Source organism: Eucalyptus grandis, chromosome 2, assembly GCF_016545825.1.
Source record: "Eucalyptus grandis isolate ANBG69807.140 chromosome 2, ASM1654582v1, whole genome shotgun sequence".
NCBI classification, from domain to species: Eukaryota; Viridiplantae; Streptophyta; class Magnoliopsida; order Myrtales; family Myrtaceae; genus Eucalyptus; species Eucalyptus grandis.
The window spans coordinates 25,809,881-25,834,843 of NC_052613.1; the positions used below are offsets into that span (position 1 = coordinate 25,809,881).

At 38.5% G+C, this 24,963-nt stretch overlaps 3 protein-coding genes across 3 annotated transcripts; all 3 read right to left on the reverse strand.

The window, feature by feature from the left end:
- Positions 1-5,418: 5,418 nt before the first annotated feature.
- Positions 5,419-8,720, reverse strand: LOC104426844. Its single transcript, XM_010040014.3, has 3 exons — positions 8,368-8,720; positions 5,651-7,920; positions 5,419-5,558 (listed from the first exon to the last, which is right to left on the reverse strand). The coding sequence occupies exons 1-3, from the start codon at positions 8,558-8,560 to the stop codon at positions 5,481-5,483; spliced, it is 2,541 nt and encodes an 846-aa protein (XP_010038316.2). The 5' UTR covers positions 8,561-8,720; the 3' UTR covers positions 5,419-5,480.
- A 2,780-nt stretch (positions 8,721-11,500) lies between these two features.
- Positions 11,501-18,207, reverse strand: LOC104426833 (basic leucine zipper and W2 domain-containing protein 2). Its single transcript, XM_010040003.3, has 8 exons — positions 18,045-18,207; positions 17,557-17,580; positions 16,675-16,780; positions 16,524-16,592; positions 15,013-15,506; positions 14,166-14,427; positions 12,292-12,500; positions 11,501-11,799 (listed from the first exon to the last, which is right to left on the reverse strand). The coding sequence occupies exons 1-8, from the start codon at positions 18,047-18,049 to the stop codon at positions 11,733-11,735; spliced, it is 1,236 nt and encodes a 411-aa protein (XP_010038305.2). The 5' UTR covers positions 18,050-18,207; the 3' UTR covers positions 11,501-11,732.
- A 3,793-nt stretch (positions 18,208-22,000) lies between these two features.
- Positions 22,001-22,640, reverse strand: LOC104426825. The gene is made up of 2 exons (XM_010039992.3): positions 22,487-22,640; positions 22,001-22,390 (listed from the first exon to the last, which is right to left on the reverse strand). The coding sequence occupies exons 1-2, from the start codon at positions 22,548-22,550 to the stop codon at positions 22,224-22,226; spliced, it is 231 nt and encodes a 76-aa protein (XP_010038294.2). The 5' UTR covers positions 22,551-22,640; the 3' UTR covers positions 22,001-22,223.
- Between the last annotated feature and the right edge of the window lie 2,323 nt (positions 22,641-24,963).

Sequence of the window (24,963 nt, forward strand, 5' to 3'; positions counted from 1 at the left end):
GCTAGGTCATTGCCGTAAATTGTGACCCACACGAATTAATTATTAATTTATGAATGCAAGTGTGAATAATTGATTGCATACGACAAACACCTTTTCGTTTTGCGTCAATATCATTAAGAAAATCACATTAGTACCACAACATATTTTCCCAAGCTAATTTTCTCTCATAGAAATCTCAAATTGATACATTCTTAATATATTTACCGTAAAATTAATTTTTGCCTCACGAAAAATCTCAAACGGGTACCCATAATACATTCACCTCAAACTAATTTTTGTCTTGCAAGAAAACCCCAAGTCAGCACCCCGGACCCAAAATTACCTTCCATGAAAATGCAAGCGCAACAAACCATGAGAATTTTCTACATCGGATCCGTTATTCTTTACGTCAAATCCATCACACAGTCGTCTATCGCGTCTGTTGATGCGTACACATTTTAACGAGACATTGGATCGAATGCAAATGGAGCATAAATTTTTTTTTTTTGGGGGTCTGAAAATGGAACATAGATTCGGATCGACACTAGTTTGTTTTTTCTTAGTGTTTTAACAGAAATTAATTTTGGGTATATATGTCATGGATATCGGTTCGAGATTTATATGGAATGATAATCGTGTTATTAGGATACCAGCTCGAGATTTTTTTTTCTTTTGGGGGTAAATACGTCATCAGCACCGATGTTAGGGTTCTTAATGAGATCAACCTTTCGATAAAAGAAAAAAAGAAGTTGACCCTTTCTTTTTTGACCTTTTCAGTACACTTGAATTAATGCACACAATGCATGTTTGGGGATATAATCATCTGGGTTAGGTTGCAAGTGCCAACTTGCTGTCGGCCACGAAATGGTCCAAAAACAGAGACGGATGCTTTGGTTCTACAGTCCATAACATGTGTTCTCTGTTCCGCCGCAGGTGGGTTCAGCAAACCATCCCTGTCTTTCCCTAGAAGCCATAAAAAAAAGATGGCAACCTTCTTTGGTACTTTTCCCATATATTTTATTGTGCTATATAAAGTCCTCACACGAGCGCTGAAAAATGTCGATCTTTTTGGGTAAATTAGTCCGAAAATTTCGATGTCATTTCGAATTGGATCAATTGTTTGTTTTTATAAACGTGTCGGTAAAGATAAAATAGTGTAGTGTTTGTTTCGTGCAAGATTAGTATTAAGGTGCGTAAGTTCATAAGAATAGTCGCTTCTATTGCTTAGAGAAATAAAAGAATGATAAAATATTTTCATTATTCACGATGATAGGTAGTCAAAAATAATTTTCATTGACTTATTTTTCTTAGGATATAATCTATTATTTTTTAGGACATGATTTTCAAATTTTGAATTTTTCGTGAAGCAAATGCACTCTTTAAGTCTTCATTTAACAATGCAAATTTATGGCCTTAGGTTTAGACTTTACCAATTCAAAAGCAGTCCTTCTTAGTTTAAAACTTTAAAACAATTAACAATGATCATTACATATGATATCATAGCAGTTTTGCGTTTTTAGTTTTCAAATAAATGGAGGTATTATCTATTGTGGTGGACTATAATTTCTTGGCTATAATATTATGGGTCACGTCCAATTTGCTTCCTTGCTCATTTCGCAATAAACAATCAACTAAATGGACACGACCATAACAAAATGACTAATATTCAGAAGCTAATGAATCTCTGTAAAAGGACACAAATTTAGAAGCGTAAGTAATTTCTGATGTCGTTGGTGTCCTACTTTTATGTCAAATTCATTTAAATGTGGCCCAAATGTCTTTTGTACAAAGAAAAAAAAAAAGTAACCACATCTATAAAAGTAAAAGAATTGCGACTGGCAATACAGAGAAATGAAGGTTTACATTCATTTAATGCGACAACAAAAAAAAAATTATTTATTTTTAAAAAAAATTCTTCTCAGGTGTCCAATGAGAACATGGATGTGTGGTCATTTATAGCATAACCATATTCGAATTAATACAAATGCAGGCCAAGAATAGTTTTATTCATTTGCGCATTGTGGGGTTGTATTTTAGGGCTGCGTCGGGTTGTTATTCCTCCTATTTTATTTTTCTTATTAGTACATATAAATAAATCTAATTTAAAAAAATTCGGAATACAAAAGCTTTCAAAAAATTATATCTGAAAAGTTAAATTTTATTTTAAATAGCAATATTTACCAGATGCAACTTTAAATGAAGTTACACTTTTACTGTTACACAAATCATGAGCTGAATTATATTTAAATGGAATTATGGAACTATTGTAATGAAAAGATTAAAAAAAAAAAAAAAAAGTAGAAATGTAATGAAAGTATGGCACATTCTTTTTATTGAGGAAATGGATTGAAATAAAAAGGTACTCTGAAGAGCAAGGGATAATGTTATTATGAAATCTGAATAGACCCAAAAAAACTTACTTGACCTTGTAGGGAAATGTGAGTCGCTAGATTGAATAAATTAAAATTTTAAGGATGAGATTGAATAATTTGAAATGATTTAAGGATCACATCAAACGAAGTAAAAACTTGAAAATGATATTGCACATTTTGTCAAAATATAGAGACCGCTAATGTCATTCTCGCTTAACTAAAAAAGAAGAATATGTCCATAATGGATTCAGCCTGACCTTAGAAGTCGCAATTACTAAATTAGTGGGCCGATTTAATTACTTTTTTTTTTTGTCAGTCCTACTCTATTTCTACTATACACTCATTCTCAGACTTTTGCCCCGCTCTTCTCAGGCGCGTGAAAATCGAAACCAACTCCCGAAACTTACACGTCCCCACCCCATCTCCCCGAGAATGTGGGAATTTGAACCCTCACCTCCTTTCCATATCGGAAGGGTAGCCACCTGCGAATCCCGATGGTTCGGATTTAATTACTTTAGCACATGAAAACGTATCCATTGAGAAACAAGCATAGCGCAACGCATTGCATGTTGGCAACTCCAAATAACTTGCTTCAACGTGGAACGACAGATGCGTTTGATGACTGGATGAAATCACGACATGCTTCTACTCATAAATTCGAGATTTCCGGTCTTGAAAAATCAACAAGAAGTCAATGGTTGGGACCATCGAAATCTAGTACCACAATTTGCATACCCATCACATTAATGTCCTCGAAAATCGATAAAGAAGTCGAGGGTCGGGACCATTGAAATCTAATACCACAATTGGCGTATCCATCACATTAATGTCTACATTGATTATTTTATGTGCATTATGTATGTGTCACGGGCCGATTGATTGGGATCGTGACCGCGCAGCGAACTCGGGCAAACCTCTCGGGTTGGCCTTCTTTCGGCCCGTGACATATGCGTGCAAGAAATGTTGCCGGTGGGGAGAAGAAAATGTGCTTGGAACTTCTAATTAGGTTGATTGGAGTTAGAGGTAAAGGGTTCCAAATTCTGTACAAATTATATCTAGAACTTATCCATTGGAACAAATATCTTATTTTTTGGAATCTAAAGCCATCCCTAAATATCATAAAATTAAGAACATATCCTGTCACAAGTTTTAATATTGACTTCAGGTTCAAAAAATTGGAGAACCTGCATTTTTGAAACAAGTAATCGGATAGGTTTCCACACATATTCTAAGTGCTATCCTGAGATTATGCTTACCTCTAGGAGCTATGCTGAGATCATGCTCACCTCTAGGTGGAGTCGCTTTCCAAATACTCCTTTCCGTATCAGAAATTGACCCACAATCTCTCCCACAATTTCATTTCTGGGCCCCACTATCTCTCACATAAAATGAGAAACTTTCATTCGGGTCCCTAATTCAAGGATCAAACGAATGGTACATTTCACCAAACAGTCTATGCCTAGTCAGTGCGATGACCGTTGATTTCATTCACAAGATTTTCGTGCTTCAATATTGAGGCCCCCTCGCGTGCTGTTGCTTTCAGGCATGCATATGCACATACGCATAAAGGCTCTTTCTCAATTCATGCCTCCCCAGGCAAACGCCGGTACCATCCACAAACTGCGAATCGCGACCGATATCCTCGATCGACAGCTAACCTAGGCCGTCGAATTTCAAACGTGAATTCCACGACAACGCTCCTACGGGGCCCCGGTCCTTTTCGGGCGATTGGAGGACCTCTATTCTAGATGTTTGATTGCACAAGTGGTGACGGAACATTTATCATGTGAGGAATGAATGATGTGAAAACATATTGGGAAATAGGCTGTAAAATCAAAATTGCCTTTTGCTGAGCGGTCCAACAATGGTGTGGGGATTGGAGCGGGGGGACCATCCTTCCTTTTGCCTTGGTCTTCTGGGGTTGTAACAACTGACGGGGATGCTCCAAAAAACAATCTTGCTGGAATCCTTGCCCGTTTTGACAACTTCATTTCCCTTCAAATTCACACAACCAAGTCTCGCAAATGGGTACTGCAAATGGGCCAGGTACCGAAGAGCGATGTCTGTTGTAGGAACTGATTCAGTGATTTTTAATCCAAGAATCTTGATGGGACATGGGTTTTCTTTTTTCTGAAAGAGTTTGGTGCCCTTTTTGCTTTGAATTCTACAGGTCCTGCTGTGAATCTGTTCCCTTTTAGTGTCTTCTTGACATGATGGAACAGAGATCTGTTTTCAGAAATATCCTTAACTTTTCCCTCTAATTCAGCTCAGAATACAACTTCATTTCCCTTCAAATTCACACAGATGTGTCTTGCAAATGCGCCAATCAAAGAGCGAGATATCTCTTTGGAAGAGCTAAAGCATGTGATCTTCACTCCTCTACCTCTGCATTCAAATCCTAACCGATTTAGTGATTTTAATCCAAGAATCTTCATGGGACTTGGGTTTTCTTTTTCTGAAAGAGTTTGATGTTGTTTCGCTTCGAATTCTACTGCTCCTGCTGTGAATTTATTGCGTTATTAGTCTTCTTGACATGACTGGAATCATGGAATACATATCAGTTTTCAGACATATCCAACTCAGAATAGATTTCAGATTAATGGTTTTACAGAACATTAGGTTTCAAGTTAGGTCCTCCTAACATGTTATATCTGAAAGATTGATCATCTATCTGCTCAAGGAAAAAGGATCTCAGAGCATAATTGATCTGCAGCTTTGTCAATGGAGTGTGATTAAAATTGAAAAAGTCTACATAACAAAGGTATTCTGCTGGAGTGTGACCCAAACATGTCACAAACACAGGCAGACAAGACAGACGAGCTAGAATTCTATCACGAACGAACCAGACAAGGCAGAAAAAGTAGAAAGCATTCTAAAAGCTAGATATTCTGCTGGAAATAAATCAGACCACAGGGACAAGTGGAGGGGGTTTTAGAGCAGTTCGAAAGCTCTAAAAGCTAATTACTAACGCTAGACATCAGTAGTTCTAAAAGCTAGATATTCTGAAATGTTTAGCTGTTCATACTGCTGTCAAACAAATCTAGCTAAACTATGTCAAACCACTGAATCCTAAAATGGTAGGAATCAGGAGCAACCGAGAGTCAGGGGAGAAATTGCTTTCTCCTCTAGTCATGGAGAAGTGACTTGCTTCAGCAATCTGCTCGAACGCCTTATTGGAGTGATAAGCACCTCCTCATCTCCATTTCGCTTCAATCAAAGACAAGCACCGAAAATGTGAGATTAACTCTTTCATGTTTACATATAGATGTCATACTGGTAAAGGTCAATTAGATACTTACGTGCTTGCAGGCGACCTTCTCATATGTGGTGAAGCTTCCGTAAGAGTGGGAATCCATCGAGAGTTCTGAAGAAGAAGAAGCCAGTGATTCCCTCCTATAATTCTTCTTGAGTCTCCTCTCCTGGCTTTGTGCCTCATTGGCACCCTTTAAACCCGAGCCAAGAGATGACTTCTTCTGGAAGCTGCTCATTTCTGAAGGGCATGATTCTCCAGATATGTCAACCTCAGTGGGACAATTCAGAGAAGACCGCCTCTGCCACATCGTGTGCTCCACACTTGCTGACACAGGACTGATGTTAAAATTCTTGGTCGCCCATGGCTGTTCCATTGGAGTTGGAGCACTCACGGAACTGCTTCCTCTTTTCACATAAAAGAAAGCTGCAGCTGCTGGTAGACTAAGACCAACCAGAATGAGTCCGGCCATAACATAGAGAGATACATTGCTTTCAGATTCTACAATGGTAGAATCCTCTGCCTCTGAACTTTGTGAGTTCACTGCCACATTGACTGCTTTGATGTTTTCTGAGCCAATGACTGTTTTTTGGTTGGAGTCACTTTCATCACAATTAGAAACTAGTTTCTCTCCTTGAAACTCTGCTGGTTCGAATGCCACAACTTGAACGGAGTCAGGCTTCTGTTGCTCCTCGTTGCCAGTCACAGATGTAGCGGCAACCACAGTCTCCTGGAATTGCTCTTCCTCTGGAAATTCCGGTTCAGTTACATTAAACTGCAACTCGAAATCTTCGAGCTCAAGGTTATTTGTTTCTTCCCCAACTTCAGCTACTTCTTCTTGCCCTGCAAAAACCTCAGCATCGTGCTGCTTGACAACTTCAGCTACTTCCTCTTCAATCATCAGACCGTCATCAACCTGAAAACCATCCGCCTCTTCAACTTCTAGAATATTTGTTTCGTCCACTTCTTCAGATGCAGCAACTTCACCATCATGCTGCTCAACTATTGGTGTTGCACCAACAATGTTCTTTTCAATCCACAAATCCTCTTGCAAGTTAGTCAAGTTATAATAGCTGAAGCCACTGACTCGCTTGTCACCCTTCAAGTGTTCTATCAGCTCAGAAATGTAAGATACTGACTCACCGTACAAATGCCAGAAGTTCTGAGCAAGCTCATCGAAATCAACTCTGACACTTTCAGCTAATTTAGAAGTCTCTAAAAGCTCACCGAACATCGAACCTTTGATGTAAGAACAATTTCTCAGTGGAGAATTAGCTCCTGTCATCGCCATGCCCGCAACGACCAAAAGGATAAAAACCAAAGAAATGCACTTCGTTATCGTGGAGAATCGACACTTGGACACTTTCTTCACTTCAACAGCCTCTTTCGCCATCTCAAGACTAGCTGCATTTGGGATGGTTTCAAACTCTTCATCCAAAAGCACCTCTCCATCACCATCTGCTTCTTTTGCCATCTCGCCATTAGAAGCATCCTCAGTTTCATCACTGTCTGCTGCTTTCGCTGTCTCACTTGAAGAAACAACATCCGGTTCCTTTGGAGAATCATCGGATAGTGTTTCTTCAGTAAGATCAGTGTCCGAAAAGTCTCCGATGCAAAGAGTGTCGTCAAGAGGATTGCCATCTTTCTCATTGCTAAGATAATGCATTCTCCTAGGGCTCGGTCTGTAATGAAGAAATTGAGGCCTCGGTGAGAGATAATTGAATTTGGGATCATAAGGCGGCATCAGCGGATCGGCATCAAGTGGTGCCAAAAGATTGCAGGGTAATCCGGGGGCAGGACTGGTCTTAAGATCCTCATTCACATCAACAACGTCAGACGTCTCCGATTCATCCAGAGGGATTGTCTGTACGTTAGAGTCGAAAGCTACTTTCTTTCTGGAACCTTTCGACGAAGAAACTACATGATTAGCATCCGCGCGGTCCAAATCAGTGACAGTCGAGTCGCAAGAATCTGCAACCGCCACATTCTCCGTTTCCACTTCTAGTTTCGAGTTGGGTTCTTCTAGCGCTTCAGAGAGACTCAACGAGCCACACGAACTTCTCAAGTCGGAAAGCGCGACAGAAGTTCTAACGGGCTCATTCCGGTCCGTCAGTACCCTCTTCTTCGGTGAGGCATTGACTTTAGAAGCCGCGGAAATCGTCGGAGACATGAAATTCTTTGGACTCTTTGGACTCTTGAAGGGAGCCACCGATTTGGTCCGCGCTTGCTTCGCGCTCAGATCTTTCCCATTTTCTTTATCCTCATGCTCTCTGAACGATGTCAAGCTATCTCTACCCGCCGAGAGTCTTTGCGGGTACTCTATGCATTGAGATAACAAGAAAAAATCAGCAGAGCTCGCGACGCAAAAGAGTACAAAGCACAGTAAGCTGTATGTGCGCAACTACGGACAAGTACTACTGACGGATTTCACCAGACTAACGCTCAAATCATGACTCGTGCTCATCGAAACACATTTCAAAGAAAATGTCAATGCACTGTGAAAAGCAAAAATTACAGAGCAGTAGCTACCCCTGTTTCTGAATATGCTACTCGTTCTAGGAGGACAGAGCCCGGCATCAAAATCACGGAGAGAACACGTCATAAAAAAATAACCCAATTTAGATAACGAACTCGAGGTCAAGGCATAACAAGTGAGACCCCAGAAATCTTAAAATAAACCAAAACCCAAGACATTCATCATCTCCAACTATCGCCTTATAAGGAAAATCGAATCTTGAATACAGAACTGGTAAAAAAGAATCGAACCTGAGGGGCTATTGGCAGGAGTGACCGGGTTGAATCCCCTCGAGTTGGGGACGACCGAGGGTTTCGAAAACGGGCTGCCGCTGAAACTCCTCCTCATCGGGTTCCCGACCTCCGATGATCTCGAAACGGGGTGGTGGTTGTGCCTGGCCGGGGGGGTCGGGTTCTGGCAAGATTTGCTCGAGGGCGTGGCCATGGCCGGGGGGGTTTTCGACCGCTGCCGCTGCGGGGTTGCTCGAGTCAGTGGCGATTCGAATGGTCGCGCTTCGAGTGCTCGAGAACTAGATCGGGAGAGGGAGAGGGAGAGTGGAATGGCGAGTGAGAATGGAGATCAAAGTGGATTCGATCTGGTTCTTGGTGCTTTTGATTTGATTTCGGTAACGGCTAGTTCTTGGAAAGTGGAGAACCGGGATTAATTTTCAAATGGCGGAGCTTGTGACCGTTGGGATGGATTGGGAAAAAGGCGACGACCCACGTGGGATACTTTCGGTAAATAAAAAAAAAAAATCCGCAAATTTGCAATTTCCTTTGTCTTTTTCTGGAAAAAACTAGGCCAACAAAAAGGGCACCTGCTTGTGAGTATGTAAATATGGAAATTAAATTAAATAGATAAAGACAAGGGGTGATACGAATTAGTTTAGGAAATAAATCTAGAAATTGTTGAGAATCTCGATGATTTTGATACAGATTTCGAATTTATGAGAGATTTACATAATTATGCGGTTATAGGTAATATTAAATAAGGAATCTGCCCATTGTTAAAAAAATATATATGGTTATCATTCATTGGATACCAATCCCATGATATTATCGGAAAGTCAAATTTTTAGGGTAAAAGCGGCGTGAAGAGGTAATAAGTTCCGGTAAAAGAGTTTATTTGTTGGAAACGAAAAATATATACAACAAAAAAAAAATAAAAAAAAATAACAAATGCAAAAACCGAAAACTAAAATTTGAAAACCAAAAATCGAAAAACCGAATCGAACCAATTTCGGTTCGGGTCTCATTGGGTTTGGTTCGAAAGTTTTTCCTAACGATTCAGTTCGGTTCATTTTTCAAAAAAACCGAACTAAATTGAACCGTTGACACCCCTTGTGCATGGAGGTGTGTGTTTTTTGTTTCAATCAAATACTTGACCTTGCATAGTTTTTTCCAATTAAGTCCCTTTAGCTCCAAAATCTAGTCACTTGGAGACGATGCATTTATCGGTTATCAACTAACGCATGGAGGTTGGAAAGCTCGAAGGCAAAGGTTACATTCGAACCTCAAGAGATAAATTTTCTCAAGACGAGCATGCATTATTGCACTAGAGTTTTCCTTGTCAAAATTCTTGTCGACCCCAACAACAGGTCGGCTCCAATCATATGGATTTTAGAAGCTACGCAAATTTAGGGACCAAAAGTGAAATGTTACTTTGATTTGTTGAGTGGGCAAGTAAATTACAAGAATTATGTGAAGAGCCACGGTAATGAGGTCACATGATTTTCTAACATAGAACTTTTTTTTTTTTTTTAACCCAGGTAGCCCGCATACCATACCAACACGGACAACCTCGGTAGGCCCGGGGTGACGGGGGGTAAACCCTGGGGTCCCACGGGAGGATCCACTACTCCCATGGAACGGGTAAGACGCCAAGCGTCTCCGCGGTGAGTCGAACCCTCTCCCTCTTAGAAGGGGTCAGTGGGTCCCCCACGATGGGGAAGACTTTACAAGCGGAGCCACCGCAGCCAGTGGTAATATAGAATGTACAACAAGCATTGTTATTTCATGAGTTTACACTAATACACATAGAGTAGAAAGATTTCTACCCTTCTCTTTTCTTTTTCTTCTTTTTATGGGGGGGAAATTAAAAACACACGTCTAACCTTCTACCCCATGACAGAACGTATTTTATATTTTCAGAACTACAAATTGTATGCCTCTCCTCTTCTAAGTTCAATTCAATTTGCACAAATCTCTCCCCCTTCTCCCTTTCAAAAGCTCAGGCTCATGGCGATGGCTGCTGGAGGCCGCAAATTTGGATAGAGCAAACAGTAACCGAGAGGGGTTTTCGACGGCGACCACGGTTTTTTTGTTGACAATGAACTTGCGGCCGAGGGAAGATGGGTTTTGTGTATGGTGGGAGTCCAGAAAATTGCAAATGGGTCATTTGGTCATTTCAAAATAGGGATTTTGTCTAGAAATAGCAACTGTCAATTTAAGAAATAAATACTTGTATTTGGTCACTGGACATGTTTTCAGTATTTTCCCTCTTTTTTAAAGGGACGGAATAAAAAAATAAAAATAAATAAAGGCTTTGCTTTAATAGTTGCACGCAAATGAGGATTCGCAAATAGACAAAGTCACTTTACTAAATGTCCTTAGAAGAATGCAAATAAATACCTTTGAAAAAATGCTTTTGGAAGAATGCAAAGGAATTTTCCGAAATATTACACTGTTTGAAAGGCAATTTTAACAAAATACCATTTAACAAAACTTACATTACAAATGAGCTTTTACTTCTTCTTTTTTAAATCTAAAAATCAAAACTTCTTTTTTTTTTAAATCTAAAAATCAAAAAACTTTTTTTTTTTTTTTAAATCTAAAAATCAAATCCAGCAGCAAGCATTGCCAAACGGCCAAATTTGGCCACATGAGATTGCGACTCTCAGGCGACGCCATCACCACCTGGAGGCACGACCTCATGCGATGCTAACGCAACTTCAAGCGCTTGGAAGCACAGAAGCTAGATCTGGCGGCCTAAGATCACGCGGAACTCAGGCAGCTGTGGCAGCTGTCGGAGAAGCCTGATGGCCAGGAAGAAAAAGAAGACGGAGGGAAAATAAGATGAACAATAAAGCAGCCTCTCCCCAGCTTTGAGCATTCGGCATTCGGAATGCTCATATTTGGGCAAATGAGCTTTCAAAAACTTTGACAAACACTAAAAATTTTCCCCAAGCCCCTTGGGAAAGTCCAACCAATACCCTTCTCCAATGGGGCCACTTCATATTTTACTTCAAGCAGAAAGAAGCATGGCTCAGTTCGTAACTCAGAATTCTACGCCTTTGCTGCTCAAACATGGCTCGGGATTGTCGTTAAGCTAGAGGCGCGCTCGAAAGGCTCACAAGCGCCTCACCTTGTTGCACGAATTGCCCACTACCAAACATTGCTTGAAGATATCCCATATCGAAACATTCGTAGAAAGTAAACTATAGAAAGTAGCCATATAGAGTGTGAAACTGGGGAACATTATCAGTCAGCGAAAAGCAAAGAATATCATCACCAAATCACAGGGAGAACAGAAAACAGATTAAAAGACAGCAGCAACAGCAGCAGCAGCAGCAGGGAGGCAAGTAGCTGCTGTTTAGAGGAGTTGAAACATGGAGGGCCTAATCCTCCTCCTCTGCTTCTTCCAGCCACTTCACGAACGGCTCGAGGGCCTTAACAAAGGTTTGCCTGTCGGAGTTTTGAAATCACACAAATCATGAGGTTGGTCTCCGAAATAACAGAGATTCGCACAAGATTCTTGCACTCAGAGCACATGCTTTTCGCATCGAATTGAAGCAAGAGACAGAGCAATGAGAAAAAACCTCGCTAGTGAAGATAGGGAATACAGAACACTTTTAAAAGTAAAACATATACCCAAGTTATGTTCTGTTTGCATCAATAAGAATCACCATCAATAATAATCACCCGGTATTTCAAGCTTATATGTTTCTCATGCCAAAATTATGCATTCAGGAAATTATAGATTGACTCAACTTGTCAAATTGCAGATCTTACAAAATGTCACTAGACCCAAATCTTAATGGCAAGCAAGAACTCTGATGGTGACAAGAAGTTCAGTTGAACTGCTTGAACAAAGCATGCTGCAAAATTTGATTGGAACATGGGGGAAAAATTCATTGTGTATAGGAAAGTGATTCCAGAGTGATAAAGACTGCATACCGGCCCTTGGTGTTGGACCCCTTGCGGAACCAGTGGTGGATGGTATCTTCATCAAGCACATCTTTATCGTACAGTGACCTCACAAGCTCAGGGAACAGCTTCATCAGCTTAGTGTCCTCATAGCACTGAGTCTGGACTTGGTACATAAGCTCCAACTGAAGTTTCCCACTTGTGCAGAAAGCATTTAGAAGTCCCGCCCATGTTTTGACCTACAACAGCATCAGCAAATTGGTGGTCTAAAACCTCTAGCGAGTACTATTGACGTTAACATAACAGGAGAAGAATAACTGATCCCTTTCGAAGTACTGGAAAAAATCACACCAACGTTACAGGAAACAGACCACAATGGCAAAATGGTGATGAGCAGCCCAGTTTAGCTCCAGAACTTTACTTTATTACAATTTTCCTTGCTCATTTTTGGAGATTCAACTGTAAATCATGCACCATAGCTCACTTTAGCTCTAGAACTTCCCTTAATGTCAATTTGCTTCCACAAAGTCATGTTTCACTAGTATCTATCAGCAGGTTAACTGGCTTGCCCTATGCTGATCTAATGTAGATTGATACCAGAGGAATTCAATCACTTCAGATTGCAATTCCAACTATACATATAACCATACAACAGAACAAACTATTTGTAGGAAGGAAAAGTTTGCAGAAGTGGTCTAGTACATTACAGAATCTCAATACTAACTCTCCATGGAATCTGGTAAAATGGTATTTCAAATTTCACCAAACCCCCGGCTACATGTGTAAGAATGGAAAACATGAGCTGTGGATAGCTATTCAACAGATATCGAAATTATCAGAACTACATATCCCATTACTTTAGTACCACTCGATGCCATCCACACCCAGACATTATACATCTACCAAAGCAATATAACAGGATAACTTAAACAGTCGATGCTGAGACCTAGAAACAAGAATGAGTTATGGTGGTCCACCCAATTACATCAACGATAAATTCGAATTAATCTCTGGGAAAAAAAAATGCTGATCTCCTCACAACACATACTGAAATTATCCAACTACATATCCCATTACTTTAGTACCATTCAAGTGCTTTGTCATTGATGTTTAATTTTAATGTGCTCGACTCTGTTTTTCTATCTTTGATCTTCAATGGGCAGGACATCCTGTAGTTTTAAAAGTAACAGGCTTTTTCTGTTGGACAATATAATTCTTCCAAAGCAATCAACAGGGTAAGTTAAGCAGTCAATTTTGAGAATTTGATACAAGAATGAGCTATGGTGGTCCACCAAAATCAAGGATCAATTCAAATTATAGTACACACGGTTTGAAATAGGACACTGATATCTTTGGAAAGAGAGAATATCAGTGCACATGAATAAACACCCTGTTTATTGGCAACAGGGTACAATAATCTGCCAACAAAGGGGTATGGTAACTTCATCATATATATCATCCTTTTTCTCTTCCAACTCTCATCTTACTAAGACTCAACTTATCACCTGCTTTTCTACCATGGAATCACATCTCCTCCCTACATCGTCTTCCAAATGTCTCTTCACATGTCAAAACCAGCACCACTACAATTGTCTTCCGTTGTCTTATCTTCAGGTGGGCCACGACAACTTTTCACGGAAAGCTCATTTCTAACTCTTATGTTTTCTTAAATATCCAAATACAAACCTAACCATCCTCATCTAGATGCACTCATCCAAGAGGAAAGTGTTTGAGGTTCTCTTTTACGTCTTTTCCAATAACTTGCTCAACTTTGAATCAGTCACAAAATATATCACAGGGGTTCGGAATAATACTATAGTACTATCTTTAATAAACAAATGGCAAAAATTAAGAAAGAATTTCAGATTTTAGATGCCCAGCGGCGCATTTATCAGATAATATACCTGGCGCAGAGCTGAATTTGCATTCTGCTGCTGATTCTTCCCAGACCACTGAACAGCATCCATAATGACATCCCAAAGCATGCGCACTACCTCAGTATCTGGCAACTTGGCATCTTTAACTTGCTGCTTCGCAGATTCAATGACTTCAGCAATATCAGCTGCCTCTGCTATCTGTGTTGTCAGTGTTGATTTCATTTCCCTCAATTTTACCTCAGAGACTTTCTTCTCATTGTATTCAACTAAGGCTACCAGCCCTTCTTTGCTGTGAGTAACAAATAAACATCATATTAAAGGCAAATCCCAGTATGGTAAGACGTTATAATTATATCCCACATTAGTAAAGCACAAATCACTCTAATCACTCTACTTCGGTCAAAGAAAAGAAAAACTTCTAAGAAGCTCAGTCTCATAAGCACATAGGATAGCATCTCTTGGAGATGACATCTAAATCCCAAATGGGAAGACGAAAAATTGCCTGTTTATGTGCCTGTTCATTAACACATGCATGCACGATGGAGGAGGTAAGAAACGAGGAGGAGGCTGAGGGAATAGTTCAACGACTGCATTATAGACATAGTAATTATTTTTGACAAAGAACCGTAACACAAAGATAAACCCCACAGCAGAAAGCAAGAAACTGAGTATAGAGGACACTATAATTTAAGTTACTCCATATCAAGTGAAAAGCTTCTATTTTTATTGCAATCCATTCCTAAGAAGAAAGAAACTGAGTATAGAGGACACTAAAATTTCTAGAAAAAGAAAACACTCCAGGATAATGCAAATTCACAGCCAAATAAATTGTGTCACATGAGCCAAGACCATAAGTTAGAAAGCAGACACTCACGTGAAATGCTCAGAAAAAGCTTCAGCAGAGCGCTTATTAATTGGGAAAAAGTCCAGCAGATTTTCTTCCACTTTCCCCCGCTTCAGTATTGCAATCAAATCATCAAGGCTATTATCAATCAGATATTCTTTGAAGAAATCTGTTAAGAAGGAAAGCACTAGCCCTTTGGAAACAAGATTATCCTTGAGCATTGGCTGGAAGACAGTCTCCGGTGGCAGGCCTGATAACTTCTGGGAAAATGCCAGGGCTGTGAAAATTGCCAGCTTCTTCCTTTCATTTTCCTCAAACAGCTCCAAAGACTGCAGGAATCTTCGCATGACATTTTCAAGGTTCTTAATGAGAAATGGTCTCCGGCGCAAAATCTTCTGTATGTAAATGACAGATGGGAGAATCAATTCCCGTTTAGGCTCACACTCTATGATAGAGTAAGGGTGGCGTTCACCCTCATCAGGCTTAGTAGTTCCAGGTTGTGTACGCCCTCCTGTGAAAGCAACCTGTAGTAACAAAACAAGCAAAATCTAGGAAAGTCTTAAACATTCTGCCAACAATAAGAAAGCCATGTGAATTGACAAGATTTCTTTCATAACAAATGCAGGAGTTAGTTCACCACAAGTTTAATTATCTAATCTTTCCATTGAAATGGAGAATCTAGCAAGGTTATATCCACAAAATAAAAGTAGAGTCTAAATAACCACAAACATTTAATGAAAAATTCATGCCAAAAGCCTAGCCAGCATAGTACGAAATGAGAAAATCCAATAGTTATATTTCATTCTCATCTTCATAAAGCATATATATCGGTAACCACCAAAAATAAAAGGATTTATGTTGAAATCATGACAACCCAACTTTGGAAGAAGTCATAGTAGTTATATCCCTTTCCAACCTCCTATGGATTTACCTGTACATAGTGCAATATCATATAATGGTCACATTAACATTCTCTCTCCATATATTATTCATTCACTTTCCCTGTTCTTATTGTATGATTCTTTTTGGCCTACTCTTCTTGTTACCCTACATCCACATAAAGCTTCATATGAGCTGCAAACTGATATGAGAAGACTCTGCATATGTAGCCAGAAGGAAAAAATATTCAGGGAGCTAATTTCTCCTTCGTATGCTTATTAATGCCTGACTACCAGTTAAAAATATCATGTTACATCCCCACCAACAAGACCTTAAAAGAGGCTGGAACACCTTCAGTAAATCAACTGCCCTCTAGAAGGCATATTAATTCATACCAAGTTCCCATCCCTACAAGCTAAACCTGAATCTGTTACATAAATAGGTCATTCTTAGCACACAGGAAAAAAAGGAAGTCTCACAATCACTCGACACTGAAATTGTAAGTGGATGAACTGCATCATCAAAGAAGGCTTCATTGTGGCACAGAACGCGCCTGAACCATGTAAGAATACAATTAAGGTTGCTAAATTATCACTTTTCTTCTTAAAAATGAATGCAAGATACAAACAAAAGCCAAGAAATAGACTTAGAAAGAAGCTTGCCTCAAAGAAGGTGTCACCATATCTCGAAAAGTCGAGATCTGAAGCTTCAATACTCTTTGCAACAAGTTCCTGCAACAGGAAATACTAGGTCAATTTAAATTGCAAAATGCAACTTGAATAGGATTGTCTATCACGTTGGTGGCAAAATTACCAGATCACCAGCATTATCCAGATAAATCTGGACCACTGCATCCGCAAATGATGCAGGGTCCAGAGGAGCCGCAATATTCCGTTTGCGGGTCTTAATCCGCGTGCCACTGTCAAAATACAACAAACAGAAGTATTTAAGTAAGTGACCAGACACGTTCCGAGAATATGAAAGCTACAAAGGTCTGCAGATGCTAAAGAAAGAAAACTGATGACCATGGCTCTGCACAGATATCTGAACACAAGTTGCATGCAGGATTGCCCAAACAAGAGAGAGGAGATACAACCTTAGCGTGCGTTCATTTCACGAAAAATAAATGATTTGGAAATATTTTCCAAAAAATAATCGATTGCATAGATTACAAAAATTAAATGAAGAGAAAAACTTTTAATTGCTCATGAAAATAGTTAGGCACAGATTGCATTCGATGATGAAAATATTTTCCGTTGACTAACTTTTCTAAACTATATAAGTAATCATTTTTTCAGAAAATCTCTTCCAAATCACTAATTTTCTGCAAAATGAACGCACCCTTGAACACACCCTTGAGTTAAGGGAGACAACATACAATTATTTCTCTCAAGAAACCCACTTTGGAGATTATTGCAGATTCCCAAGAGGGATATTCTTGGGATATCCCAAGATCATGTGTTTATGAATACCAGGTAAAGAAAAGGTCAATTCATGTCAATAACTAATTCCATACCTAAAAACAGAATAAAAGTAGGACGCTTTGTAGGACCCCCTTAGGGGGTTCTTCCCACACTAACGCAAACAGACGGCAAGAAGAAATTTTCGCGACGCAGGTAAAGAAATTGCAATTGCAGCACCGGAGGAAAAGGGATTTAAGCAAGAAACTAGTAAAAGATTACAGAAGGAACATACCCAAGAGTGGGTCTCTCCTTCGAGCTGCGCAAGAAAAAAGCAAACATCCACCGTCAGCAGTCGTATTCGAAAAAAGATCAAACTCGCAAGAGCAAGAGAATTACGAAATGAAACGAAATGGGCGAAACAATCTACAGAAAACAAAGGCGGCTCGAATCGAACCGAATCGAATCGAATACAAGGCGGACATGGGGGTAAAAGGCGACAAGATTCCTCAAAAGATCGAAACTTTACCACCAATCCGACGGACCCAGATAAAAAAAAATGGACAATCGAACCCTATCGAACACCATCCCAAAGATAAAATCAACAAATTCTCAAGATCCGCCGAACGAACCAAACAACACCCGACCCAATCCGCACGCCGACGGCGCAACCTCACCAAGAAAACAGCAGATCCCGCCGCCACGACGGGGCGGGGAAGGGGGAAATCGGGACGCGAGATCATCAGATGGGTCTAGAGAAAATCGAGCGGCGAACCGATTTACCTCATAAACCAAGATAAGTGGAGAACGGAGGAGGGCTCGGTCGGTGCCTTCTGGCGTATGAACTTGAAGGGTCTCTCAGAAGAGAGAGACAGAGACAGAGACAGAGAGAGACAGAGATGGAAGTGAGAGAGAGAGAAAGTAAAGTGAAAATGGCACTGGACGCACGTATATATGCGCAGGGAAGAGAGAGAAGGGGGCGGTGGAAGGAGATGATGAAGGCCCAAAAAGAGAAGATATTTTTTTAGGGCCAAGTCCTTTTCTGCTGCTCTTTCCCTTCACTTCTGCAGCACCTGTTATGGAAGTTTTTAACTTCATGTGCAGGTAAACGAAAAAAAAATTAATAATGAAATGAGAATTGAGAAAAAAAAAAATTTGGAGGAAATGGATTAGCATATAATTATATTTTTGAATGGAGCAAATGGGTGTTTTGGGTGGTGGATGGAATTTAAATTATTGACTTTCCTTTGCGATTATGAAGGGTAGTTTTGGAAGGGACAACAAGTGAGATAAAATGGTATTTTCAAAAATGGTATTTTCACTTAAATAAATAGAAACTGATAGGCAGTATATAGATATTAGATAACAGACCATGAGCATAACAAGCTCCACATGTCAATTCAAGAGGGTTTTGTTGTGTTTTATCAGGCATGATTACTGCTAAACATAGGAAAATCATAGTAGTTAAGAAAAATTTTGAAATTTAAAGATTTGCGACCATTAATACATTTTTGAAAATATGTGGACTTCAATGTGATTTCTTTTAACGAAATTCTTTAATTAATGGTCAAAAGAAAGGAAGAATATATTTTTTAAAGGTGTGCAATTCCGGATGACAACACGGCTAAGAAAATTTCATTAAATGCAAAAGGATGCACAGTCTTAGAATTTGTAGTTTCTGTAGGTCATGTACTTCAATAGAATGTTCATAGCAGCATTGTAACTTTGAATGAACATTAACGTTATATATTAAATAAAAGAATGCGGGGGTTTCATTTCATTTCTCCTCCAAATTGGTCTCAGTATATGTACGGTACTAAAATATGGAGGTTTCATTTATCTTTTGCATAAACGAATCTTGAGACACCCATACTTTCCACATGGCAATCGATGTATAAATTAATAATATCCTAATCATTTTTTCCTATCATCAATATCCTCAAACTCATGCCTAATAACCCGAAAGTACATTTTGGTAGACTTCTGTCCATGTCGGCCATTAAAAATCCCATGAATGCTGCTATGTAGGATTTTCAATGGTCATCATGGATAGGACCTTGATAAAATGAGTTTTCAAGTTATGGTACAAGATAAGCATCGATGAAATTTCTCATTTTTTTTTTTTTTGAACTAAATGAAATTTCTCATTTTAGGATGTATTTGTTTCGCTAAAAATTTAATGAAAAAAATATTTTTCACGGAATTCATTTTCAAAGAAAATGATTTATTTGATAATTTATGGAAAGTTGTTTTCCCCATTATAAATCTATTGTTCTCAATTAATAAACAAAAAGTTTTCCATAAATCGATTTGTTTTATGACATCCAAAACAGGAAAGTCACAAGATAATTTTTCGAATTTTTTTTTTCAAATAAACGGACCATCGGGTCCCACCAGACAACGGATAAGATTTTCAGTGGGATTTTTCCTAAACTTGATAATGGAAGTGACGGTTAGACCGCACGATCTCAAATGCCAAATTATGGATCAATTAGTTATTTTTGAAAGTTTTTCCTTATCTTTTGCAAAGATGCTTTTTCCCTGCATGATTAAGCTATCTGCCATGCTTTTGCTAGAGAGTCAAGATGTCAAATCTAAAGAACATGTAGCCAAACAATAAATAGAGTCTGCTTACGTCATCAACGGATCCTTAAGAGCGAATTTGATAACCATTATATTTTCAGAAATAATTTCTGATCATAAATGATTTTTTTTTTTATTTCTGAGAATAATTTTGAGCAAAAGAACGCATTTGATAACTACACAAAATTTATAATTTCTAGAATAGAAAAAGAACAAAATGTGTTTGATAATTACATAAAATTTCTATTTCAATTCTAAAATTTTATCAAATCATAGAAATTCTATTGATTAATTATATTTATACTAAGTAATAAACATATTAACTAATCAAATTATTATTAAATAGTAAATAATAAACTATAATATAAACTATAAATATAAATAATAAATAATAAATTGAAATACAAAATAAAATATGCATTCTATATATAGCAAAATTTCAATGTATACTTCAAAACATTTATTTTAAAATAATTTTATTAATTTTTTCCTTCTTCTTTTTTCCCTTTCTTCCTCCCCTTATTTTTCTTCTTCAAGGTAGTCCGGTTGTCGGCCTTGGGATGATCGGCGATCGGCCGGACGAGGGTCGGCAACCTCACCGAAATGTCGCCAACCATCGGCAAGGCCATGCCTCATAGGCCGAGCCTTGGCTAGGCGAGTAGCCTCGCCCAAATCTAGCGAGGTCGAAACCTCGCCAATGGCTAGGCCAAGCCTCACTCGGCCAAGCAAGGCTTGCCGATGGCCGGGAGGCTTGCCTAGCCATCGGCGAGGCCAAACCTCACCTGCAGCTAGGGTGAGCTCGCCGGTGACTAGTGGAGGTGGGCGACGGCGGCGGCAGACGGAACAAGAGAGGGAAAAAGAATAAAAGAAGAAAGAGGAGGAAAAAGAAAAAAAAAATTAGATAAATTTGATTCTAAAATTGTTTCTGGGAACAAAGAATAAACTTTTTTTATTATTATTGATTCTACTCAAAATCTGTTCCCAAAAATAAAAATTTTACCAAACGCGATTATATTCCAAAACTACTCCGAGAACAAAAAAATAAAATTTGACACTGTTTGGATGATTACCAAACAGACACTAAATGGGCATGAATTTCGGCTTCATGAGTATATATGCCAGCCAAAATCTTTTCAATGTGGTCCACAGCATGTGTTAAATGTAGAAGAAGTGATAATTAAATTAATAAGTAGGTCAAAATCTATATATTTATATTTAAGCTAAAAGCGAGATCCTCACTTTTTGAGTTCCCATTTAGCGTTTACTTTAATATTGTAATGCAATTTAGCTTTAGATAAACAAATTAAGTCCACCAAAGAATCAAGATAAAAATGTTTAAGGTGAAAATATTAGCTATCCTCTTTCCCTTGAAAACCACGCTCGGTGAAATTTGCGAATTGCTTGAGCGTGACAACTAATTTCAATCTTCTCGTATTTTCTTTTCCAATATTTTGAATAAGTATTTGCAAAATGTTCATTCGGAGTTCTTTTCCTTAACAACTTAGAAAGGTAGGTCTAGTAACCAGCGTTAGCAATCTTTTATTTGCATTATTATAAGGATCTCATGCTACCTATTACAGAATTCTCAAATTGAGCCATAATTATTTCACAGCATTCCTCTTAGTGGTACCATCAAGTTTTTAGCATTTGCAACGGAATATTTGGATTGAGTTGTACTTTATTTTGCATCACCCATAATAAAACTTATGAAATTAGCGAGCTTGCCATTACAACCTCATCAAAATATTAGAAGTCAAGTAAGGCAATAGACTTCTTTTTTCATGAAATATGTTTTAGTGATGCTAAGTAATGCACTCATTATGAACCATTCAAAATATGTTTTCTAGTAAAGATGTTTTAGTGATGAATTGAAGTTATCGATCTTATTATTAATTAATCACGACGTTGCATAAGAAATAATATATAATCAAGCACGCACGCACGCACATAGCCTATGATAATTTGTATATCTTTAAGCCAAGAAACACAATTTTCTTTGTACCATCCCAACACTCTATCACAACAACGTGTTTAATTTATATTCTCGATAATTACCCATTCTTTTGGTAGCCCCCTTTCTATGCTCGTCATCTTATTTCTATATCAATTATACTAAATAAATTTAACGTAACAAAAATTTGTGATAATTAATCGAATACAAAAACTTCATCAAGAATGCATAAAAGAGCTAAAACTCGGCTCATCAAGACGTTTATCAAGTGCATCGCATGCAAACATCAAGCGATGGAGAGAAAGACAATTTATAAGACAAGTCCTTTATCATTTTCTTTTCGGGTCGAAGCTCGTTGACGACATTCATCAAACACATGGCGTGCAGGTCCAGGAGAGCAGCCGCGAGATCGGACCCTTCAACAGTCGCTAGATCTTGTCGTCGCGAAGGGCTTGGCCCGGTTGCTCCGAAGACGGGTGGAGCAGGACGACGGCGTCGGAGGAAGGACGCTGAGGGGGATGGTCCGGCTCGCCGGCGGCGTTCATGAGCTGCTCCATGTCTTGCATCCTCGTCCTGATCACGCTCGTCACCAACACTGCAATTGCAAGATCCAGAGATGGAGAGTGAATCTACACGCACCCGCGTACGCGCGAACAAAAAACCCAGAAAGAGAAAGAGAGGCGCGACCAACCAGCTGCGGTGCCGAAGGTCCAGAGCCAGAGGATCTTCAAGCCGGGGCTCTTCTCTCTCGCCATGAACGCGGTAGGGAATGCCGCAAACGCGAAGCGCAAGGGCCTTTTTCCGAAGCGATGGAAAAGAATGCGAGAAGGCCCGACCGTGATCCGCCGGTTCATGGGCCGATCCCGACCCGTTCGGGCCACGTTTTTGTGCGAATTAATCCTTTCATTAATAATGTCAATAGAGATGTTGACGTGGTAACTTTATGTGGCACTCGTGTTGCAACTTTAGCAAAAAAAAATATTCTTTTTAAATAAAAAAGAAAAAGGATTTGAAGAATTTGAATAATAATAATAACAATAATAATAATAATAATAATAAAAGAAATATCGAATAGAGGATAAGGGGAAGATGAAGCTACAGTTAGGGGTAATTGATCCAAGTTATAACTCGAGACTTCCTTATTAGAATTGGTTCCAGTTTTTAGAACATGAAATTTACCCGTTTGCTTTAGAACTAGTTTTGAAATCGTTTTTCAATTTTTTTCTGGTTTTTATTTTTTTACAAAAAAAATAATAGAAGCAATAAAGAAATCCCTATCCGTCAAAAGTAACTAGCCATAAGATGAACACGTACTCATGTACAGTTATAAAATAATAAAAGATTCAAATACGTAACATAAAACATATATTATAAAACTCCACCCCTCACTCGTACGTAAAAATGTTATTCCAAATTGAACTAGCATAATTTTTTTTATCTAGAACCAACATTTCGACAATAACAACTTGTCTAGATTTGACTTTCATTATTATCTCGCTATTTTTAAATTCACCATTACAAGAATGAACACTTGAATTGTCCATAAAAATTCAAGTGTCAGCAACACTAAGATGTAATCTATTATTTTCCATGAAAATGCACTTGTAATTTTGATGCGTTGGTGCATCGTTTTGCCAAGCCTCTTTTGAACATATGCATTAATTGAACCAACGGCGTGTTTAAAAGATACAACCGCTAGCACAATGGCAGATGAATTGGGGGGTTGGTGGTGGTCAATTCATTGCTCTCCGACCGCTAGATGCGCCTGGCAATTTTCCTAGAGAAAGTTTTTATAGATATCGTTTTTCTCTTTAATAAATTCTGGGAACAATTTCAACCCGACCAAAATTCTTACGTCCGCCTCGACACCTTCAATTCAATCGAGCTAGTGGTTCTTATTGCGAGAATAAATGTTGAATATGTCCATCTAGAAAACTTCTATTTTTTCCTGTCTTTCCTAGTTCTTCTTTTTTCAATTCAGAAAATGGAAAACTCCAAAACTAGTTGAATTGAAGACCGCAAGCAGAAGGATTTTAGTGATAACAGATAAGATAAGAAAAAAGCCCATGGGCCACCACCCATAGTAGGCCTCTCATAAAGCAGAAGCCCATCCAATTTCATCGAGTTGAGAATTGACCTGGTTGGTCTGTGCTGGTGGCAACAACATTAGGAACGACAAATGATTGATACCATAATCTCAAATTAATATATCTTGGTAAATTTAACCCAAATTAGTTTATTGACCAACAAAAACCTCAAATTGGTCAAATGTACTCTATATCAGTTTCCGTTAAATTGAATTAATATTATGAAAAATCACAAATTGGTACATTTATGATAAACAAGGCATAAAATCTTACATCGGTATATCTGTCAACCACTGCGTGTCCACCAACTAAGCAATTGGCGATAAAATTTAACTAAAACTTAAAGAGCGCAAAATTGTCATAAATGTACTAATTTATGATTTTTTCATGGTAAAAAAATTAATCTGAGAAAAATTTGTCACAAGCATACTAATTTAGTATTTTTAAGTAATATTAACTCCAAAGGTAAAAACCTAGGTGAAACACTTTTCATATGAGATCACCCTATGCTTTAGCTACTCGACTTGAGATTTACCTATCAAAACTAGAAAGGCCGTTGAATAAATGCATGCCAAGTATGGACAAACCGGTCTACCTTTTGTGTTAGCAACTTCAGTGATCTCACGACCTAAGATCGTATCAAGTTCTTCTCTCTTCTTTAATCATGGAATCATTGTCTAGTTGTTTAATAAACACACACACACACACACACACACACATATATATATATATTTCCTAACATGTTATGCAGACACATATACATATTGCTGCCTCATGTCGATTCCATCGATCAACTTTACAAAAGCATTTTGTCCCATGCATTATTGTGTCATGCCCCGTTATATTTGTCTAGAAAAAATTGTCGAATGTTGCAAATTATATCAACACAAAATCATTAAAGCTGCGTTTGACAGTCAGGATAAAATTCGGCATAGGATATGATTTATCGTATCCTATGTTTGGTGCTTGCTTAGAATATGATGAAGTCGGATATAAGGAGAATATAGGCCGGACAAAATTATCCCACGGAAAATGTAGGATAAAGGTAGATATGATTTCTAATATTCATAATAGAAAAGTT

Coding starts and splice junctions, on each gene's coding strand:
- LOC104426844 (XM_010040014.3), bottom strand. CDS start 8,560: ATGGCCACGCCCTCGAGCAAATCTTGCCAGAACCCGACCCCCCCGGCC. Junction 7,921..8,367: donor TCCTGCCAATAGCCCCTCAG/GTTCGATTCTTT, acceptor CTCAATGCATAG/AGTACCCGCAAAGACTCTCG. Junction 5,559..5,650: donor AGAAGGTCGCCTGCAAGCAC/GTAAGTATCTAA, acceptor CTTTGATTGAAG/CGAAATGGAGATGAGGAGGT.
- LOC104426833 (XM_010040003.3), bottom strand. Junction 15,507..16,523: donor ATGGTGACACCTTCTTTGAG/GCAAGCTTCTTT, acceptor TTGTTACTACAG/GTTGCTTTCACAGGAGGGCG. Junction 11,800..12,291: donor GGGTCCAACACCAAGGGCCG/GTATGCAGTCTT, acceptor AAACTCCGACAG/GCAAACCTTTGTTAAGGCCC.
- LOC104426825 (XM_010039992.3), bottom strand. CDS start 22,550: ATGGCGAGAGAGAAGAGCCCCGGCTTGAAGATCCTCTGGCTCTGGACC. Junction 22,391..22,486: donor GACCTTCGGCACCGCAGCTG/GTTGGTCGCGCC, acceptor TTGCAATTGCAG/TGTTGGTGACGAGCGTGATC.